The sequence below is a fragment of the Clupea harengus genome, chromosome 16 (genome assembly GCF_900700415.2).
Source record: "Clupea harengus chromosome 16, Ch_v2.0.2, whole genome shotgun sequence".
In the NCBI taxonomy this organism is placed as follows: domain Eukaryota; kingdom Metazoa; phylum Chordata; class Actinopteri; order Clupeiformes; family Clupeidae; genus Clupea; species Clupea harengus.
The window spans coordinates 23,461,130-23,481,183 of record NC_045167.1 but is presented as its reverse complement, the minus strand read 5'-3'; the positions used below and the strand labels follow the sequence as shown (position 1 = coordinate 23,481,183).

Here is a 20,054-nt window from a genome sequence, read left to right as displayed (position 1 = left end):
GTTTTTGTGCAAGTGTTACACAGCCTAGGTTGCATACTGCACCATGGCATGCCAATTTCATAACCATCCTTTTTTGCTGAGTGGCGTCTGACACCTTGTGGTGAAATGTAGTACTACACCCAGCCAAAGAGAATTCTAAGCCTATGCAAAGTCTATTTTGCATTTCTGCTATCTGTCTGTCTCTCTCTCTCTCTCTCTCTCTCTCTCTCTCTCTCTCTCTGTCACACACACACACACACACATGAATTGACAAAGTGTACAACCTGTGTAATCTATCAGTGAATGAAAAACATTTCCATAAATGCAACAAAAATGCGTGTCAAAATGTGTGTCTTACCAAAAAATCATTTAAAGAGAAGTATATGAAGTCCACAAATTAACCTTTCTATCCACCACTGCATTTCATCTGGAGGGGGATACCAGAGATATATTCATGAATAGCACAGTCACAACAGTGAGAAAAAATAAAAGCGTGTCGAGGCCTTTACAGTAAGGACAGTCAGAGGGTCACCTCGTAGGGGCTGACACCACAAATAAGCTGCACTGATTATGCAAGTTAGGTGCCAGACATGCAGTGAGTGCATTTTAGTTGTCATCGCAACGTTCAGCCACTGTGCAAAGTCTTGTCCATCCATTGGTTCTAAAACAGCAGTGCATATAGCTTCATCAAAGGAATTGTTTCAGTCTAAATTTAGGCTTCCTGAGTTTGAGGTATTGCTTTTTATTTGTCGCTATCCATCTCCAACACTACCTTTTACAGTCTTCGTATTTGACTCTCCCTCAGAGTACGTGATTAGATGTTTCATAAAGGGTTGAAGGATGTACAGTGTGTCATAAAAAAAAGTACAGCAGTACCAGTTTATCAAGAAGTGTAAAATAAAATAACAGTGTGAATAACGAATAGGCTTGCAGGAGTTGGAGTACCTAGATTTTTTTTTTTTTATGAAACATTTCATTTATTTTTTTTTTTTTTTGTGAATCTGTTCAGCGTGACACTCCTCAAGATCCAATAGCAAAGCAATTCCGGAGGGGGAAGGGAGTCACACTTCGTAGTGCAGATCGTTGAGTTCCAGTCGCGTGTAGTGGCGCCGGTCGAAAGACTCCATGGCCTTGCGGCCCACAAGGGCGAGGGCCAGCGTGACGAAGGCCAGTCCCACGAGCACCACCGCCACCAGGCTGGTCTTCCAGGCGGCCCGCGACACCACCGGCTTCCCCGCTGCCACACCGTGCGCGGGACCCACTGAACTGAGTGCCTCTGGGATCTCAGCCTTCAACTCGTAATCCATTGCCGCAAAGGCAGAAGTGGTCCTTTCAGTGACAGGTGTAGTTGTAGTGGTAGCAGTAGTGGTAGCAGTAGTGGTTGTTGTAGGAGCAGTTGTAGTTGCAGCGGTTGTAGTAGTAGTTGTGGAAGTGGTGGTGGGTTGCTTTGTGGGCTTTTCCGTTGGTGTCCTGGCTGGTTCTGGCACAGGCTTAACTGGATGGGGCACGGTCCGATGCGGTCCTGGATGGACTGGTCTTTTAGGTGGGGGTCTAACAGGTTTGTGAGGTGCTGGAGGATGTGGTGGCGGGGTCGCTTTGGTGGTGGTGGTAGTGGTGGTTGTGGTTGCCTGCGGTGCTGGAGGATCTGGTGGGGCTGTGGTGGTAGTGGTTGGTTGTGTGGTTGGTTGTGTGGTTGTGGTTGTTGTGGTGGTTGTTGTTGTTGTGGTTGTTGTTGTTGTTGTTGTTGCTGCTGGGGTGGGTTCAGGTGCAGGCGGCATTCCCACGATAATAAATCCGGGTGGCTCTGTGGTGGTTGTGGTTGGAATTGTTGTGGTAGTGGTCGGCTGTGTTGTGGTTGTGGTGGTGGTTGGAGCTGGTGTCGTTGTGGTAGCTGTGGTGGTTGTGGTAGTGGGTGCAGTTGTGGTCGTAGTTGATGTAGTGGTGGGAGTTGTAGTTGGTGCAGTGGTGGTGGTGGTGGTGGGACTTGTGGTGGTGGTGGTGGGTGTTGTGGTGGTGGTGGTGGCGGCAGTAGTTGAAGTGGCTGGAGCAGGTTTGGCAGTTACTCTTGCGTTGACCTTTGCTGGGGGAAGCATGAACCCTAGAAGAAAAAGTGGACAAACAAAAAACTTAGGAAGTGGTCAATATGAAAACATTTATACACAAGTACATCCCGGCACCTAAAATATCTCAAGTATGTACCAAGAACAAATGTGTACACACAACATAAAAATAAAGCTTGTTACATAGCTTGTGGCATATTTGTAACTGGAAATGTTGTGTACTTCAAAACTTTGTAATCTTACACTTGAATGATACCATGAATATACAACTAGCTTTAAACAGCTTTTAACACTTTACTAATGTATGTGTAGGAACCTGTACAAAAGTGAGAAACCCTTCTGGCTGTCACATGGAATTATCAGACTGCATTGTGCTGACTCTAAAATACTTGTTTTCTTGAAACAAAAGGATATCCCACATCCATGCAATTTCAAGAGAAAAACAGTCTGATACCCAGCAAACACTTCATCAGATATCTTCAACAAATGTATGCTGATTTGTTCAAACTGCACTAAGTAGATAACTCAAGTTTAGTAATCAGCTGTTTGTTTATATGGACTCCGGTGAACAGTGTGACGGCCAAAATGGGAGCCTTGAGCCCTCACAGAACAGCTGGGCGGTTGGCATTATGCCACGGTAAAAGCCAACCGCACGTATCTAGGAGTGAAGCAGACACTATAAGCTCTGCGTGTGTATCTAGGAGTGAAGCAGACACAATAAGCTCTGCGTGTGTATCTAGGAGTGAAGCAGGCACTATAAGCTCTGCGTGTGTATCTAGGAGTGAAGCAGGCACTATAAGCTCTGCGTGTGTATCTAGGAGTGAAGCAGGCACTATAAGCTCTGCGTGTGTATCTAGGAGTGAAGCAGACACTATAAGCTCTGCGTGTGTATCTAGGAGTGAAGCAGGCACTATAAGCTCTGCGTGTGTATCTAGGAGTGAAGCAGGCACTATAAGCTCTGCGTGTGTATCTAGGAGTGAAGCAGACACTATAAGCTCTGCGTGTGTATCTAGGAGTGAAGCAGACACAAAAAGCTCTGCGTGTGTATCTAGGAGTGAAGCAGACACTATAAGCTCTGCGTGTGTATCTAGGAGTGAAGCAGGCACTATAAGCTCTGCGTGTGTATCTAGGAGTGAAGCAGGCACTATAAGCTCTGCGTGTGTATCTAGGAGTGAAGCAGGCACTTTAAGCTCTGCGTGTGTATCTAGGAGTGAAGCAGACACTATAAGCTCTGCGTGTGTATCTAGGAGTGAAGCAGGCACTATAAGCTCTGCGTGTGTATCTAGGAGTGAAGCAGACACTATAAGCGCTGTTCTTTAGTTGCTTAGCGCATTAGTAAGCAGTAAGTGGAGGTCATTTCACTGTACATCAAGAACAACAATGTACTATAGCATACACAATGCTTTCATTAGTGTACGTCTTACATGACACTTACAGTCTTTTACAGTCTTTTTTCTTTAAATCGCCATGATGTGTCACTCCACAGGAACACATAATAACTATATAAAAATATATATTTATATTTTATGTAAATTACTTTTACTGTTTTACTACTCATCCTGGGTCCCTTGATTTGAATGTACTCACTGACTTTGATAATAATTAGTTGGCAATATTATGGATGAATGAATAGATAATCAGATTATAATGTCTGTTTACCTCTGAAAATATCATATGTGTTGACATCTTTGGAGACCTGGAGTGGGCAGTCCTGTTCAGAGTCACAGTGGAACAGGTAGCAGTTTTCTTTGCTGGAAGGATCATTTGGCTTTTGGGATTTGTACACAACCAGGTTGCACTTTAAACCTAGACATGGGAAAGACAGACAGACAAAAAAAAAAAACCAGAATAAGGAGCTATGCCAAGTCTAGGGATATGGTTGTAGTTTCTAATCTCTATCAAAGTGTGAATTTTACGATAATGATGTGACTCATGGAGCATGATTATAACTAAGGGTGTGCACATTAAGCAGTTATTCGGTTATTTACGGGGGTGTATGTAAGACTACAGTAAATAGAAGATGTATCGGGCAAGTAATTAACAAACAGTGTGTGCATACTGTACTGTGTCATCTCATGCCACAAATGAATACCAAAATTATTGTGAGTGTGCATACCATCTCCACAAATTTACAATGTAATTTTCTGATATGCGTATTTGCAAAAGTATCCCATATTTTTCATAGTAGCTGATTCTGATTCTGTACATGTTCGTAATAACAGATTAGGGATATTACTGCAAATGGTCATTCAGATGTTTGATTATCCGTGCACACCCCTAATCATGACACAGTCCCCAACTATTCCTTGGTTATTTCTATGCATGTCATTTCACTTCAGCAGTCTTTATGCATCTTTATCTATATACAGGCCCAAAATATCCAGGGAATACAGTCATGAAACATAGACTGCATAGGTCTACTGGAAAACATGACCTGATCCTCCTGAATTACATCATTCTTCTAGGTCTAGAAGCATTTTAGGAGCAAAAACCTTAAGCTTGGTTTCCAATAACCTGAATTTTAGATGTAATTTGGCCATGACTGAAATATTTGCTATTCGAACATGCACACACAAGCATGCATACCCAAACAAACAAACACACACACATAGACTCACAGTAGTCATAGAAACTACAGGCATAACGGTACCTGGTCTCACTTCCTGTGAGCAACACGAGAGAATGCAGTCCTTCTCTGACGGAGTGACCCTTGACTCCATGGTTGTGCCTTCTTTTGTGAGGGCGACCCGCACGTCGACGATGACATCCCGATGCTGTCTGGAGTAACACGTCTCCTTGTCCAGCCCCGTCACAGCAGAGGAAATACAAAGGAAAACCACAGCGATGGCCACAAGTATCTGTGTCCACGCGTGCCTGGATCTGGCGTGACCAGCAATGAGAGACATGGCTTTGGGATTTCTCAGGTGCTCTGGCTACTCAGGCAAAGCATCAAGAAAGACAAAATCCAGAGAGACCTGTGACATAAAGGAAGTGATGAAGACCAGACAGACATTGCCTGAGTCATTCTGATGCAGACATTGAGTGCTAGAAATGAAGGAGGACTACAAGATGAAAATATCCCTGAATGTTAGCAAGATGCTCGCTATTAAAATGCCATAATGCCGTTTTTTTTTGTCATTTTAACATTCATGTCCTTGTTTACATTGTCTGTGATTTTACATTCGACTGTATAGTGTGAAGTGAGGTTCTGGGCCTACATTGTTAATTTGGTATCAGCAGACATTATTCTTCATCATAATCACTTCACTTAAACTGTTTTTGTGAAGTGGATGATGTCATTGCATACTGTGCAGTGTCTTTACAAGAGACAGAAAAGAAAATACCCTCACATGTATCAAAATGGCCTTTATCTAATCACATTCCTGGAGGAAATGTCATATTGACTGCTTTTATATTTTTGGTGATACAGATATGTCGACAAGATATGACATTTTCATATCACAAGGTAAAAAATTGAAATCACCTAACATAATAGTAACTCGGTTAAAGCCCTTTGAATATTTTACTTCAAAATCTCCAAGACCCTGGGGAGATGATCATCAGACCCATTTAGAAGGGCAATCTACATTGCGGAACAGTGAAACAGTGTTCCTAATTCGAATGCTCCAGAAACCCACTTGAGTAGCTGGCACAGATACGGATTTCTGCTGACACGTACGAAATGTATAAAAACAAAACAAAAATAGATTGAACATTATACAACATACAACACTAAATGCCTTTCAAATGAATACAGATTTTTTTGAGTAGACCAGTTCATACAATGTCAAATTTTTGTTAAATAGTTAAATTATGAGTATTAAAAATAACCTATGAGGAAGCAGTAAATATCTGAGAAGCATTGTTTGATAATCATTTTACTGAGTTGCACTGGCAGTTTTGTTGGTACTGCAACCTGACAGAAGTTGTACCGGGCCAAACACCCAATACATATATGGTATTCAGGGGCTCTTCCCATTAATGTAATCATACAATTGGTAAATAGCCTGATGAAAAAAATTCTTTACTCACCAGTGGTTATAGAAAAGAGTTGGTTGATCTCCATGAGGTGATCTGAATTGTTCTGGGTCAACGATCGACACACAGCGTTCCCTTATGTCTCAGGGATGGGACTTTGCTCCCCTGTTATGAGAAACATGATAAACTCATGTTATCGGTCATACAAGATATGAAGTCAAGTTAAGTTCCTCATCCTAAACAAAGGTCACTGAACAGGGCCTTTGATTTATGGTTTTAGGTGCCCACTTGACAACTTCAGTGAAATGTTCATGAAGGCATCTTTGTTGTTGTTAGGTTTTGTTAAGTATCGGAATGATGGTTGTAGTCTCCTGTTGTTATAGGCTAATTTGTTGGGTTTAAGTACTTTCAAAAGACAGTGAAAGGTTTTGCCGATGTGGCAATCCCCAACCAAAAGCACAAGAAATGTAACATATTTTCCTGTGAACTAAAATAACATGTCTACAGCACCCAATGACTGCTGTAAATAGGGCAGCTGAAAACAAGAGAAAGGCCACTGGGGCTGCTTTGGGCTAGCAACCGGTAGCAGCAGCATCTGTGGCAATTAAATCTAGGTATATACACCCAACTAAGCTACAGAATAATAAACTAAACTAAATACCCGTAGAGTCAGTGAACGCAGGGGTATAGGATGAGTCACAGGCAGACCACATGGCTTTGGACTTTGGCATGGCTTTGACTACGACAACGGGGATGAACATGGATGAGGCCAGTTTGGAGAGAAAGGGGAAATCTCTTCAGGTTTATACATGTAGATGGAGGAAGGAAACTTCACTGAAGGGCTTCAGGAGGAGGATCCACCAATGAAGGAAAAAATGCCTGGATGAAAGAGTACAGATGAAGATGAAAGAGTGCCCCACATTGAGCACGTCTTGTTAAGAAGTAGCTCGAGTCAGTCGGTTGAAGAAAAGTGGCGAATTGAGCACCAAAGACTACAGGATATCAGTACGTATGCAGCTGGTGAACAGCAGGGACAAATCGAGCAGACTAGGAAGGACACATGTGGTAGACAGAAATCAAACGTTAGATGGCCAAGGGCTTTTGAAGTCAAGGAATGGAGTTGCATCAGTGATGATTTAAGAGGAATTTTGGAAGGACTGAAGGATACAGCGGAGGATAAATGGAATTGCATGAGGTCATCTATAATTACGTAATGGAAAGATATGGCGTTTGTCAGAAAGCTAAGAAGGAGAAGCAAGGTCAAGCCAAGTCAAGACAACAGGCTGAAATAGAAAGGCTTGAGAGAGCAAGAAGAGAGCTGAAGAAGCAATGGAAACAATCAGATGATGAACAGAGAAAAGGTATTAGTGTACTGCAGGCAGAAGTGAAGAGTACACTGGCTATGTTAAGGAGGGCAGAGCTCCTCAGACAAAGAAAGCAGAAGAAAGAACAAGCTAGGGCTGCATTCTACAAAGATCCATTTATCCATTGGTGAAGTCTTTATTCACTCAAGAGAAAATGGGATGTTTGAGAGTTGAAAGGAAGGACCTGGATGAGTGCTCATCAACACATGTGGAACTCGCGTTAACAGCAGACATTCTTCCAGTTGGAGAGATAGGTTCACCATTGGACGATGGCCCACCCAGGTGGAAAGAGGCGCAAGAGATTGTGTATTGTGCAAGGTCTACATCAGCTCCTGGCCCTAATGGTGTACCTTATGTCTATAAAGGAGTGTCTGATGTTTTCAATCTAAGGATGTTGCGTCAGGCCGGTGGTACTTTTTCCTTCTGATGGAGAAGAATCACATGACCATAGGCCAATTTCGACCTATCAGTCATCTTAATGTGGAGGGTGAGATCTTCTTTAGTATGGTAGCCATGAAGTCAGTCTCCTATTTAAAGGAAAATAGCTTGATAGATACTTCTGTGTAGAAGGAGTCCCAGGTTTGGATGTTTGGAACATGAACACGATTTGGCACCAAATTTAGGCAGAGACCTCCGTGTGGCCTTTTGGGCTTCGCTAAAGCTTTTGGAACGGTGCCACACAGTCTGTTGTGGAAGGAATTCAGTTACTTTCAGGTCCCTAAGAAGATTTCAGCTTTAGTCAAAGCATACTTTGAGAATATTCAGTGGTGCTTCAACACAAGTAACTACACCACACCCTAGAAGCATTTGGAGATTGGTATCATGGCTAGATACACCATTTCACCATTGGCTTACACCATGACAATGCAGGTAATTATAAGGACAGCTAAATGGTTTGTTGGTGGTGAGAGGCTGCAGGACGGCACCAGGTTACCTCCCATCCGAGCTTATATGGACGACATGACAACACTTACAAGTGCACCATGTACTTGTCAGCTGTTAGCCAAGGATGAAAGTGAAGCCTAGCAAATGTTTCTATTGGTAAGGGAAAACTGGTGGAAGAGTATTTTTTTGATGGTGAAGTGATTCCTTCTATTGAGGAGAAACCGGTAAAGAGTTTAGGCAGGGGGTACATTTCCACATAGAGTGATCGAGGACAGGTTGAAGAGCTTGGCGCTTTCAATGTTATGGCTTTCAATACCATTGATAAGACCTTCTTGCCAGTTAAATTGAAATTGTGGTGCTCGCCATGCATAAGGTGGCTTTTGACAGTGTAAGAAGTTGCTATTTCAGAGGTGGAGAAATCTGAGAGAATCATGAATAAGGCAGCTAGGGGTGCCATGTTATCTAGGTACTGTAGCATTGTATGGAAAAGGAATTTTGGAGTTTCCAATGACCAGCTTTGTGGAGGGTTCAAATGTGCTAAGCCCAACTCGGAGATGACTATCTCAGTCTAAGGATCCAGCAGTCAAGAATACTGATCCAACGGTAAAAAAAGGGAATGGGGCATAGGGTAAGGCTACATTGCTGGAGAGGAGGCAGATGGTAACCGGCTTTGAGGAAACTAGATTAGAGGCAAATAAGGCAAAGCGCAGGATTGGAGATTGCTGGCTGATGTCGGAACACACCTCAATTTCCACAGTGTATTGTTTTGACTGACATGGTGTTGTAATTTTGAGTGGAACGCTTTGTTTACTTTATTGAGATAACGACTCACTTTGAAGATGTGATTGAGATAGCCTTTGAAAAAAAAAAAACCGAGGTTGGCAAGCACAGACAAGACCAGTCGAGATAGATGTTAGAGCCTTTGTAGCTATATCAACCACAACACTCCTGCTGGATTTTAGTTTTTGAGGACGGTCCCTAAAAGGAGCTTTAAAGGAATTGTCTGATACACCACCACCAAAAGCACAAGGAGTTTTACATATTTTCTTGTGTAAAACTAAAACAGTAAACTTGCCAATTTGCCCTGCATGCAGTGTACAGGTAGAACCTGCTAACTGTCTTCTTCCGGGAGTATCAGAAACAACTGTAAAATGTAGGCCTATGGTGTTCACATTTCTTATATCAGCTCTCTCACCCCTTCCTTTCCCCTACCCTAAATTGAGTTCATATTCATTTCCTACCCTTACTGTTTGTACTCCCAACCCCAGTGAAATGCTCACAAGGCATGTTTGTTGTTGTTAAGTATTGTAAGTATCGGTATGATGGTGTTGGTACACCCTTTTGTAGTAATACTTGCATGTAACTGTGAGAGACAGATACAGTGTAAGAAGTCCAAAACCAATAGCACAAGGAATTTAACATATTTTCCTGTGTAAAACTAAAATAGTAAACTTCCTAATTTGCCCTGTATGCAGTTTACTGGTAGGCCCTGATACCGGTCTTCTTCCCGGGTTACCTGAAATAATTGTAAAATGTAGGCCTATGGCGTTCACATTTCTTATATCAGCAGGCCTACCATAAGAAAAGAAAGTAAATCCTACATAGTTGTGGTAGGCTCACGATTCAATTCACTAACATTACATTAAAACGGCAAACACAACGTTAATAAGGGGAAAAACCTTAGGAAGAAGCGAAGGATGCTAAATGGGAAGAGGAAGCCTATTTGTACCTCTAGGGGTTCATCGGAGCTTTTCCCTGCAGCTGGTGTTGAACAGCAAAGATGCTGGTGGTGCGTCGCTAGGCTACTGAGCATCACACAAAAGTATCCGGAGTAAGACCGTGTCGTGATGCAACCTTAATGAAATATGTATCCCGTTCTCTTAGCAAGAACTTATACATAATCAATAAATGACTTGTAAAAATCTCACTAAAACATTAGCATGGTATATCAACCTATTTATAATAACACGAGCGTATTTCATTGCACGATTACAACATAGAAGAACACTGGTATACCACCATCCCCAGAGATCGTTAGCCTTACGCGTAGTGTCGTCGGAGGTGTGACTAACAGCATGTTTTCGAAAATTACATGTAAACTGAGCTATCCTAAAATCGACCACTTTAATTTACCACGTATCCTAAAATAAAAACAAGAGTTCAGTAAAACAGCAACACATTTGGCTCCGTGTGGGGTCTTGTTGATTAGGCTATACAATGGAAGAAGAGCGTGCCACAAGGAAATTAAGATGTGAGAGTAAGTTACCTATTTAAGGACTCCTGAGGCAAAGAAGGTGAACACTTAATGGACGTAAACAGAAATGCTGCCCATTATTCCTCGCCTTCAAGGCGATCAGAAGATGCCCCGTCACAAACGCTCTGCGCCGCAAATTGACAATAGTCTACTGCGAAGTGAAGCCTATGTAGCAGGCATGAATTGCTGCAAGCGGCACAACCTGCCAAAACCGTCAAATTAACCTTCTAAAATAAAAACGCAACCCGATTGTTTAAAAACGTGAAAAACAACGCCGTGTCACCCACGTCATTTTCTTCGCGAGAGATCCTTGCTTTCCCTGAGTCTGACCCATTTTTGTCTCTTTGTCCTCAACGCGACTAGTGGAGAGATGACGGCACATATTTGTTCAGCCCCCATATCTTAGACATGGCAGTACCACACCACGCATAAATTAAACATCTTCCGACTTCTCTTTATTAAAACCACGCTAGGAAATAAAGAGGCCAATCCCAAGCCTGTGCTATACAATATAACATACGCAAAGGATGTACAGGGGGATTATTGAATATAATATGAATGAACTATGTTGCCATCGGGAAACAAAGTCGCCCAGATTAAACTGGCGAAATGATCATCCATTGTCAACTGGGAGGCTTCTACAACGGCGTTTATGGCTCGTTTATTGATACACATGTAATCGATAATCTATTTAGACAGGTCAGAAACATATTTACCATTTAATTAACATTTCCATTAACAAAAGAACAAAACCATTTGATTAACATATGATGTTTCTACATGACACCATAATCGACAGTTTTAACATAAATTGTTTCATTACAAGTCTGCAAATCCAAGTGAAACCTGGGCAAGTATTTGGAACCTTACAAAACGCTATACATTTGTATCCAAGTTGTTAAAATGATACTTCTTAATTTCAGCAAAATTAATCTATTTTGTCACACCAAAAACACATTCACAGTGCACTCTGGCCGGTGTTTACAGTCCATCCATTAACCTCACAAGACATTCGCCAACATTTGAAAGTCAATTTCAACACAATGAACTCCAGTCATGCCACTGACTAGCCGATCCCACTGTGTGGCTTTTAGCTCAAGTCATCAGAGAATCCCATCATTCCATATCCATCTTCTCCACATCCTTTGATCCAGCAGCTTTTTTCTGTGTTGCTTTCTTCGACTTAGTGGAGGAAGGGGCACTGGGCGGAGTTGGGGCCTTCTTGCGTTGTACAAACTCCACTATAAAAGGCAAGCCACAAAGAGATCGAGAGAAGTACACATTTTGTAAAGCTCTGTAAAGTGCCTTGAGACAATTATATTGTTTTGGCGCTATATAAAATAAATTGAATTTTAATGATGGAATGCATAGCGTATGAGAATTTGTGTGCCCTTTTGTTCTGTTAAAGTGTTATCTGACAGCTCTACATGTTTATATATTCAACACTAAACTGAAGATATACCATCCATGCCGGATTTCTCCTTATCCATATGAGCAAGCTGCTTCAGTAGCTTGTGTTTCTTCTTGCCAGACAGAGTAATATTGGCTCGAGCGCTGGAGCTGTTGTGGGAAATAATTGGAGTGAGTGTTGAATTTGTATATATACATACACACACACAAAGACACACACATATATATATATATATATATATATACACACACACACACACACACACACACACACACACATATATATATATATATACACACACACACACATACATACATACATACATACATACATATATATATATATATATATATATACACACACATACACATATTCAGCCAAAAAAACTTGCATAAAATCAGTCTTTATCACACCTTTAGAATTCCCTCTGTGTTATAAGTCTAGAGAATTTAATATTTAGCCACTTTTACAGAGGCTTACATTGGCGAGAAACTGAAATACACATTTAACAGTGTCCAAACAAAGGGCATATCCTGAAAATAAAATAAGGCATGCATTATCAACCAGACAACAAAAAAACGTACTAAGTGGGATTTTAAAACTGTAAATATGAGCGTAAAACCACATACAGCCCACATAACTCTGTATAGCACTGAGCTGTGAATGTTCCTTTCCTCTCATGCATGTTTTATGTTCAAATTTCTTTCCCTGTTTTCCCTTGCTTTTGTATTGCAGCCACAGCCCAAAAGCATAACAACCGATTTGTGTGGAGAATTACAAGAGTGCATTTTTATATCAGGTCAATGACAATGTTATTTTTATATTAATTTTATAATTTATGATGTTCTATTTCAGGAAGGAGCAGACAACCCTTACTTTGCTGCGTTTTCCTGCTCAAGATAGACAGAGCAGTGAAAGAGGAGGCATATATTCTAGCACACCGGAAAACATCTACATCAAGGCACGGTCTTATTTTTGAAGTGATAAAATAAATACATTTTAAAGCTACTGCTCTCAGACAGATAGGGCCTGGTCTTTCCTACCTCATTCAGTGTAAAGCCACATGGGAAACATAAACAGACACCACCTGCAGTGAAGGCTAGCTCATCATCAATCAGGACACATCAATCAGATTTTCCCCAGAAATCCAAAGTAATGTTGTACAGAACATGGAGGATGGCACATTATTACTATTATTTTGAATAATATTTTTCTCTACAAATGTTTCCATACACCTTTATTGTTCACTTCCTGTATAGTCCCTGATAGCAAAAGGCCAGTGGACCACTGTTGGCAGAGCTGGTAGTCCGCTGGCCTTTTGCTCATCGGTTTTGGAGTAGTCCACTGGTGAGTTACAGACAAACGGCCTACCGGTCTGCCACTCATTAAAAAAAAAAAAAGAAAGAAATGTTCTTTACTCATTTATACTTCTTCAGTCATTTTCACCAAAGCTTACATTTTTAGTAGATGGGACCAGTGTGTATCGCAAGACATCAATTGAGAAAGTAATTTTTCCCTTTGAGAATCTTCTAGTACCATGAGCGCCTTCTGTTTAGGGGCTGATATTTTAAATAGACTATGCCAAGATATGATTAAGAAATTCCAGGATCCATGATTTTTAAATTGGTAACATTTTATGTTATTTTCTTAATATCCACACTCAGTTACACAAAAGATGGTGGTGGCCCGAGAGCAGACCAGAAGAGGTACACCACTGGTGGGTTAAAGTAAAATAGGCTTTAACTATAAAGTTCTGCTGAAAGTTGTGAAATTCTGTATTTTCAAATCTGTAAAACTTTGTGAATTACTGTGCCACAGTGGAAATAACATCAACCACAGTAGTGAGCTTACTACCTAAAAGGCATACAAAATCCTTGCAAAGACCAACAACAGCAACAACAACAACAGTTGTCACTGAAAAAAAGCTTGCTAGCATGCTAACTGTGGACTGCACTATGAAAGGAGTCAGATTTAACTTGGGGTTATCAATTTGTCAGAGTTGACAAACTCTGATTACCAAAATTGGTGTTAAACGGTACTATGACGGTGATTAAAATGTCCGTTAGTTGACTTGGTGTCACTTGACTGGAGTTAGGATAAAAGTGGTGTGTTCCCCAAACGCAGGCCGAGTTTATGACCCAATGGCTCTCATGCCACTTTTACACTTAAAGCAAATGATAATTCGTGGCTATAAAGATTTTAAATAAACCTTGTCAGCAATAGGCTCTGGAGGCTTGTTGGCAGTCCACTTCCATCAGGGTAAATTTGTAAGTTGTTACAGTTTCTCGTCGTAGGCTGGGCTATATTATCAATCCCATTTCATGTGAATTATTTTCAAGGTGTATCTCTTGTTGTCCCTGGTTGAGGGCGGGGATATTTCACAAAGTGATATACGAGCAAGTAGTAGAATGCAGGACAACAACCTCAAGTAAGGAGGATATGTCTAGGCTAGAATCAATCGCACCAATCAGCTGAAGAGTTCTGTATATAGGCCTACCCTATGCATATTAAAATTAGACCATTATTATAACCATATTATATTCTGGATTACCCGAGTTCGCATAAAACACCTCTCTGATGTTTAGCGTGCTAAAATGGCCAGGAAACACAATAAATGTTTAGTGAAGGCAAGTAGGCTACCGCCTTGTGAAGGGCAAGGCATACAGTACTGTATTCTTGCTCAGATGTTCAGCATGACCGATGGAACTGGACCTACATGAAGTCTCCGCTGGCAAACTGACGCAATGCAAGGTACGCTACACGCTCAACTGTGAATGCATTACTCCGGCGAGTAGCATTGGAGACATCTGGCCCTGGCAGCCGCCAAAGATATTGAATTCCCTCAGATGAGAGTTGATATTTCATAGAGAACATCATCACGATAAGCTAAACATTTTTTACGGCCTTTACACACTTTCGCCCAGCCGAGTGAGCCTCTCACAATCTGTGTCCCGTGTTAAACACCAACATAACCTGCTCAGGTAGCATGGTAGCTGACCCAAAGTTTGAGTTCGCTCTCTTTCTGGAATGGAAAACCCAGAGTTTCCCTCATCTCAGGGTTAACTAACAGAGTTTTAACTAAACGCACTTTCTGGAATACCCCCAGGGGCTTAAGGCAAAGAGGCACACACACAGGTATACCGGATTCTACATGCATGAAGATCACATACAACTCACAACCTTCAATGTGATGGATGCTTAAACGGGTTGGCAAATGCCAACAATGTATCCTAATAAAACAACAATAATTGTTTCAAAGAAAAGGAACGTTTTATTTAAAGGTTGGTCCTTGTTGTCTTAATTACTTAAATAGTGCTTTAACAGCATTATTTGAGTCAACCCTGTCTTGTATGATGCCACTTTTCAAACGCAGACTATCGAAGACATGTGGTATTGTATGGTTTTCCAAGTTATCTTGTGGGAAGACTGAACTTACCTTCTCTTTTTGAGATGATGTCTAGTAATAAGCCCTTTGTCCACTACTGCTCCGGTGATCATATGCTTCTGTCTTTTCTGCCTTCCCAGGACCCTTCGTCTCTTAAACAATTTCCTTCCCAAGTCCTTTATTGAACAAAAACGAGAACAGGAATTTACCTACAGATCTACAGACTATACAAACGTTCTGGTGATTCATTTACAGATATACATTTGAGGCATTACATTTTGAGAAGCTTTAGAGCCACGGCACATTTGAGGCATTACATTTTGAGAAGTTTAAGAGCCACGGTACAGATGGAACAGTGGGCTAAGTGTGCTGTGCTAAGTGTGGTTTGAGTTTACTTACGAATTTCCGTGGAGATAAAATAATATATGGATAGTACAAAACAGCACAAGACGCCAGACAGTATAAAGGTTAAACAAACTGAAGGTAGAACTCCACTGGCCAGATGTGTAATTGCAAATATTCATGTAACTTACTGTTTTGGGTCTGTTTATCTTCCCACCCGGAGCCATGCTTGCAACCACATGAGTTACCCGGAAGTTTCCCTTCCGGACCAAAATCTCATTGGCTGGAGCGCGATACTACGGCAACTCTCATTCTGGACATGCGAGAACTCGATCAAAGATGTTACCATGGCATAGAACTAGATCATTTAGAAATTCTCTGGCACATGCAAGAACATGTAAATGTAAATGTACGAAGAAGGAGAATTTTGAAGACGTTTATAAAGAAACACACTGCCCTCTTGTGAACTGGTTGCGGTAGTTTTATCCTAATGGTGCCTTTTCAACAAAGAAATTGAAAATACAAAAAGAATGTTCTGCAACTAATTAACCTACTACCACGACTGTTATTAATTATAATGATGATGGCGGCGATGATGAATATGGTAATTACTGCTGTTGTTGTGTCTTACTGACAGGGCCGGATTAAGACAATGGGCTTTAGGGGCTGCAGCCCTGGGCCTCGCCACTAGGGGGCCTCAGGTTGCCCGATGTCGAGTGAGGGACCGCGCATAACGTTAGAAAAATTCAGAGTGAAAACAAAAATAATGCGCGAAAATGTCCGGTCAAAGAAAGCCCATGCAGTCTATAAAGAAACCTGCAAATACTTTGGATTTCTTACTCGACTTGAAAAACTCTCCCTCAGTGAAATACGTGAACAAAGTGTCAGATTGCAGACCAAATACAACGCAGATCCAGCGGATGACTTTCCCGACGAACTAGCGCAGTTTGTGAATTTCTCCCGAGTTGCTCTAACTGACCCAACAACACCGAGAAACCTACTTTCATTAATACAGGAGAGGCATCTCCAAAGTGTTTACCCAAATGTGGACATAGCGCTGAGGATTTACCTTACATTGCCCGTTAGTAATGCCAGTGGGGAGAGGTCATTCTCCAAATTAGGAATTATTAAGCATAGACTGAGGACATCAATGTGCGAGGACAGACTGAACAATTTGACTTTAATGTCAATAGAGCATGACATACTGCGCCAACTGGACTTTGAAGAGCTCATTGATGAGTTTGCACTGAGAAGCAGAAAACGGGCCTTTTAATATCACTGATGTGATGATGGTGATGGTGAGTCACATGTTTGTTCTATGTTAGGCCGCGGCTGCCAACACTCAACATGGCTCCATTATTGTAAAATTGTTTTTTAAATAGCTTGTTTGTATGTAAGCTAATTAAAATGCTTTCCACCCTGAGGATGTTGCACTGTATATCTGACTGCCTGCCTTCTTGTGTTTGGGTTTTTGAGTAACCTATAATGGTCATTCCCTGGCTATTTAGCCTTGTTTTTGCTTTTGAATAAATGGAAATATGTATACATTTACATTATTGGTTTATTATTGTCTACAGTGTAGCCTACTACACACATACATTTTGTCCTTGGCTTTAAAAATCATATTTATAGAGTTGTTCTGTGGACGCTAAAGCACAGCTGTGTCAGTGCACCTGGCGTGGGTTTGTGTGCGTGTCATGAATAGGGTTGGGTTCCAATACAACCGGTACCTACCCGAACCGAAATGCAACGCAGATTTCGGTGCCTGAGCCAATTGAACACGGTCGCTAGGCAGATTCCGTGGGGCACATGTAAAACTGCCCCAGCTCCCAACGTAAACGTTGTCCTGTGTCGCTCACGCTCATTGGTGTTTTCATAGCAACTGTCTTATGACAGTGAAGAGCAGGCAAGCACAAACAGAGCTAGCCATCAACCTTTAACAGAGAAAATACAGAAAGGTAAACGGTCAAAAGTGTGGCTGTTTTTCGCACAAAAAGATTCAAACATCGCGACGTGCAGCAAATGCAACAAAATAATTGCGTGAAAGGAGGGGAGAGAAAACAAGAGTAAATGGCAGATCAGCAACCGAAGACTGAAAATAAACGGAGATGACAGCTAAACTACCAACGGTAGTCTCTTAGACTCTGGGACAGCTCCAGCTGATCCAGTCCGGTGCAGATTTGCTTTAAAGTCATTTACAGTCTAGTTTGGCCCCATTCATTCATTCAGTTCTGTTTTAAAAAAAGTGCTTTTGTGATGCATGACCACGCCATTAGCAGCATGTTGACATCATCTCCACACGCCTGATATATCCTTTTTATTTACTTTCTCTCTCGTGAAGACAAGAATTCGTCTCTGGAGATCAAGTTCCGGCCTAAGAAGAGCCACGAGGAGAGGAACAGCCTCGGAAAGAACAGCCACGAGGAACATCCTCGGAAAGAGAAACGAGAAACGAGTCTACCAGACTACCAGACTTTAAGATGGACAAGCGCCGAGGCTCACGGGTGAGGGCTGTTCTACCATAAACACCAACAATCGTGTATGTTGATGGTCCTTTTCTACTACCACAGATACTTGGAGACTCAGTCTTAAGCAGCTTCCACACTGCCCCGACAAACGCCAACATTCTCCAACTAACGCCAACATTCTAAAGTTGGCAGTTGTTGGCAGTAGTTGGTACCTGTCTTTAGAATGTCCAGTAAACCAACTGCCAGCTCCACACTGCTCAGACTTTTTCCAACTAGCTACTTATTTTTTCAATTGTGTGTTAAATTATTTTAAGATGGATGAGGTTGATACCTAGATTAACGTTTGCTTGTCAAAACATATTTGGAAAACAAGTAATTTGATTAGGGTGCTTAAATATTTGCACAGCCTATTTTTCACATTTGATTTCATTTCACACAACTAAACACTGCTACACTCAGTGGTTAAATTGGCTTTTGTGAGGAGGGGGAGCCCTTGTGTGCGGTCAATGGTCATCTTTCAAAAGCATCTTTATTTATATCGCTCTCACATAAATTCTGAATTAATGCATTATTACACTAAAGGGGCTCTTTTTCCACTTCTAATGTGGAGGGGTTGAATAGTTTTTCAGACAAACAGGCTACAATTCAATTTATTATCTTTTTAATATCATCAAACAACATTAAGAAACCTATTTATTATTAGCACATAACAAAGCTGCATGAAGAATATCAAATGTATGTTCATGAGTACATTAGTGCAGCTATCATTAAAACAGACATTGGTATGTATACAGTATATCATCACTTGTTTCAGGATCATTGGAATCTATTACAGTTTTTCAAAATTACTTTGCACCAACAACCTTAAGTTAGCCTATGTGAACTTAAATATTGTGTGTAATTCAGAGCTGAAACCACAACATAGGGACACATGTCCTTATATTATATTATCCTAGTATTTTAGCTAAACGGGTATTGTCAAAAATATATCTTGAAGCAAGTATTGGAAAACTAATAGTTGAGTTTGATTATTTCAGTTAGGCCTATATTGCAAAGATCACAGGAATCTAGGTAACACTAAAGACCCCTTTGTTAGTCAATGAACTATGAAATAGGCTAACTAATTGTGTAACTTAATTGGAGACTGTAAACAGAGGCAATATTTTATTTATTTGTCAAAATTGGGATTATTGGCCTGATTATACAGTATGTGACACGATCATTACGTGAAGATCCCCATCAACATGTAAACTGGGCAATTTGATGATGCTATGCTGTCTTCAGAGTGTCAAGAGAGCAGGTAGGCTACAGGATTTGACATTTGCTAGCGGCTAGCTAGCCAGTGGTTTGTATGGTGTTGCTTGCTTTTTAGTGCGGGCGTCATTGGCCATCATAGGCGTTTGGCTGTGCCCTTGTTCACCTATGGATATTTGCTCCTTGATGCGAGTTCAACTGCACTTTGTCGCAAAGTTGTGCCTGTTTTTTCTTTGGGTTAGGATAGCTTGGCTATTTGGCTATTAGGTTCTGTTCTGAATGAAGGCTAAGCTGCTTGGCTGCGTACTTTAAGTTAGGTTAGTTTATTTGTTGTTGCAGGCTGAAATGTCAGTCTGAATACCAAAAACAGATCATAGAACACTAACCTTCTTCACACATTCTAGCGGTGGCGCTTTGATGGACAACTTATTAACAACAACAATGATCCTTTAGAAAAACGTCTTAACAATTACCAAAGATTATAGGTGTCGATTTTTGACGTTCACTGACGTGCACTTCACGAGAGAATCAGTAGAATGCCTCTCATAATTCCATGTATCATTGATGAGCTACAGTGTCTTTGAGTAGTCTTGTGAGTTATATAATATCATATTGCAATGCGTTTGGTCAGGAGATGAAAAAATATTAAAAGTAGTATATGATTATTTTACACT

General features: G+C 41.1%; 2 protein-coding genes across 4 annotated transcripts; both read right to left on the bottom strand.

Moving 5' to 3' along the window:
• Positions 1-705: 705 nt before the first annotated feature.
• mansc1 (MANSC domain containing 1) lies at positions 706-10,888 on the bottom strand. Of its 3 annotated transcripts, none has more exons than XM_031582434.2 (5): positions 10,808-10,888; positions 6,072-6,182; positions 4,690-5,014; positions 3,699-3,845; positions 706-2,077 (listed from the first exon to the last, which is right to left on the bottom strand). In XM_031582434.2, the coding sequence occupies exons 3-5, from the start codon at positions 4,943-4,945 to the stop codon at positions 1,041-1,043; spliced, it is 1,440 nt and encodes a 479-aa protein (XP_031438294.1). In that variant the 5' UTR covers positions 4,946-5,014; positions 6,072-6,182; positions 10,808-10,888; the 3' UTR covers positions 706-1,040. The 3 variants fall into 3 exon arrangements, with proteins under 3 accessions (XP_031438294.1, XP_031438292.1, XP_031438293.1); XM_031582432.2 differs by having other exon boundaries at positions 10,533-10,862; XM_031582433.2 differs by lacking the exon at positions 10,808-10,888 and adding an exon at positions 9,996-10,524.
• A 65-nt stretch (positions 10,889-10,953) lies between these two features.
• On the bottom strand, positions 10,954-15,973 carry c16h11orf98 (chromosome 16 C11orf98 homolog). The gene is made up of 4 exons (XM_012838256.3): positions 15,850-15,973; positions 15,368-15,492; positions 11,983-12,080; positions 10,954-11,761 (listed from the first exon to the last, which is right to left on the bottom strand). The coding sequence occupies exons 1-4, from the start codon at positions 15,883-15,885 to the stop codon at positions 11,637-11,639; spliced, it is 384 nt and encodes a 127-aa protein (XP_012693710.2). The 5' UTR covers positions 15,886-15,973; the 3' UTR covers positions 10,954-11,636.
• Positions 15,974-20,054: the final 4,081 nt, after the last annotated feature.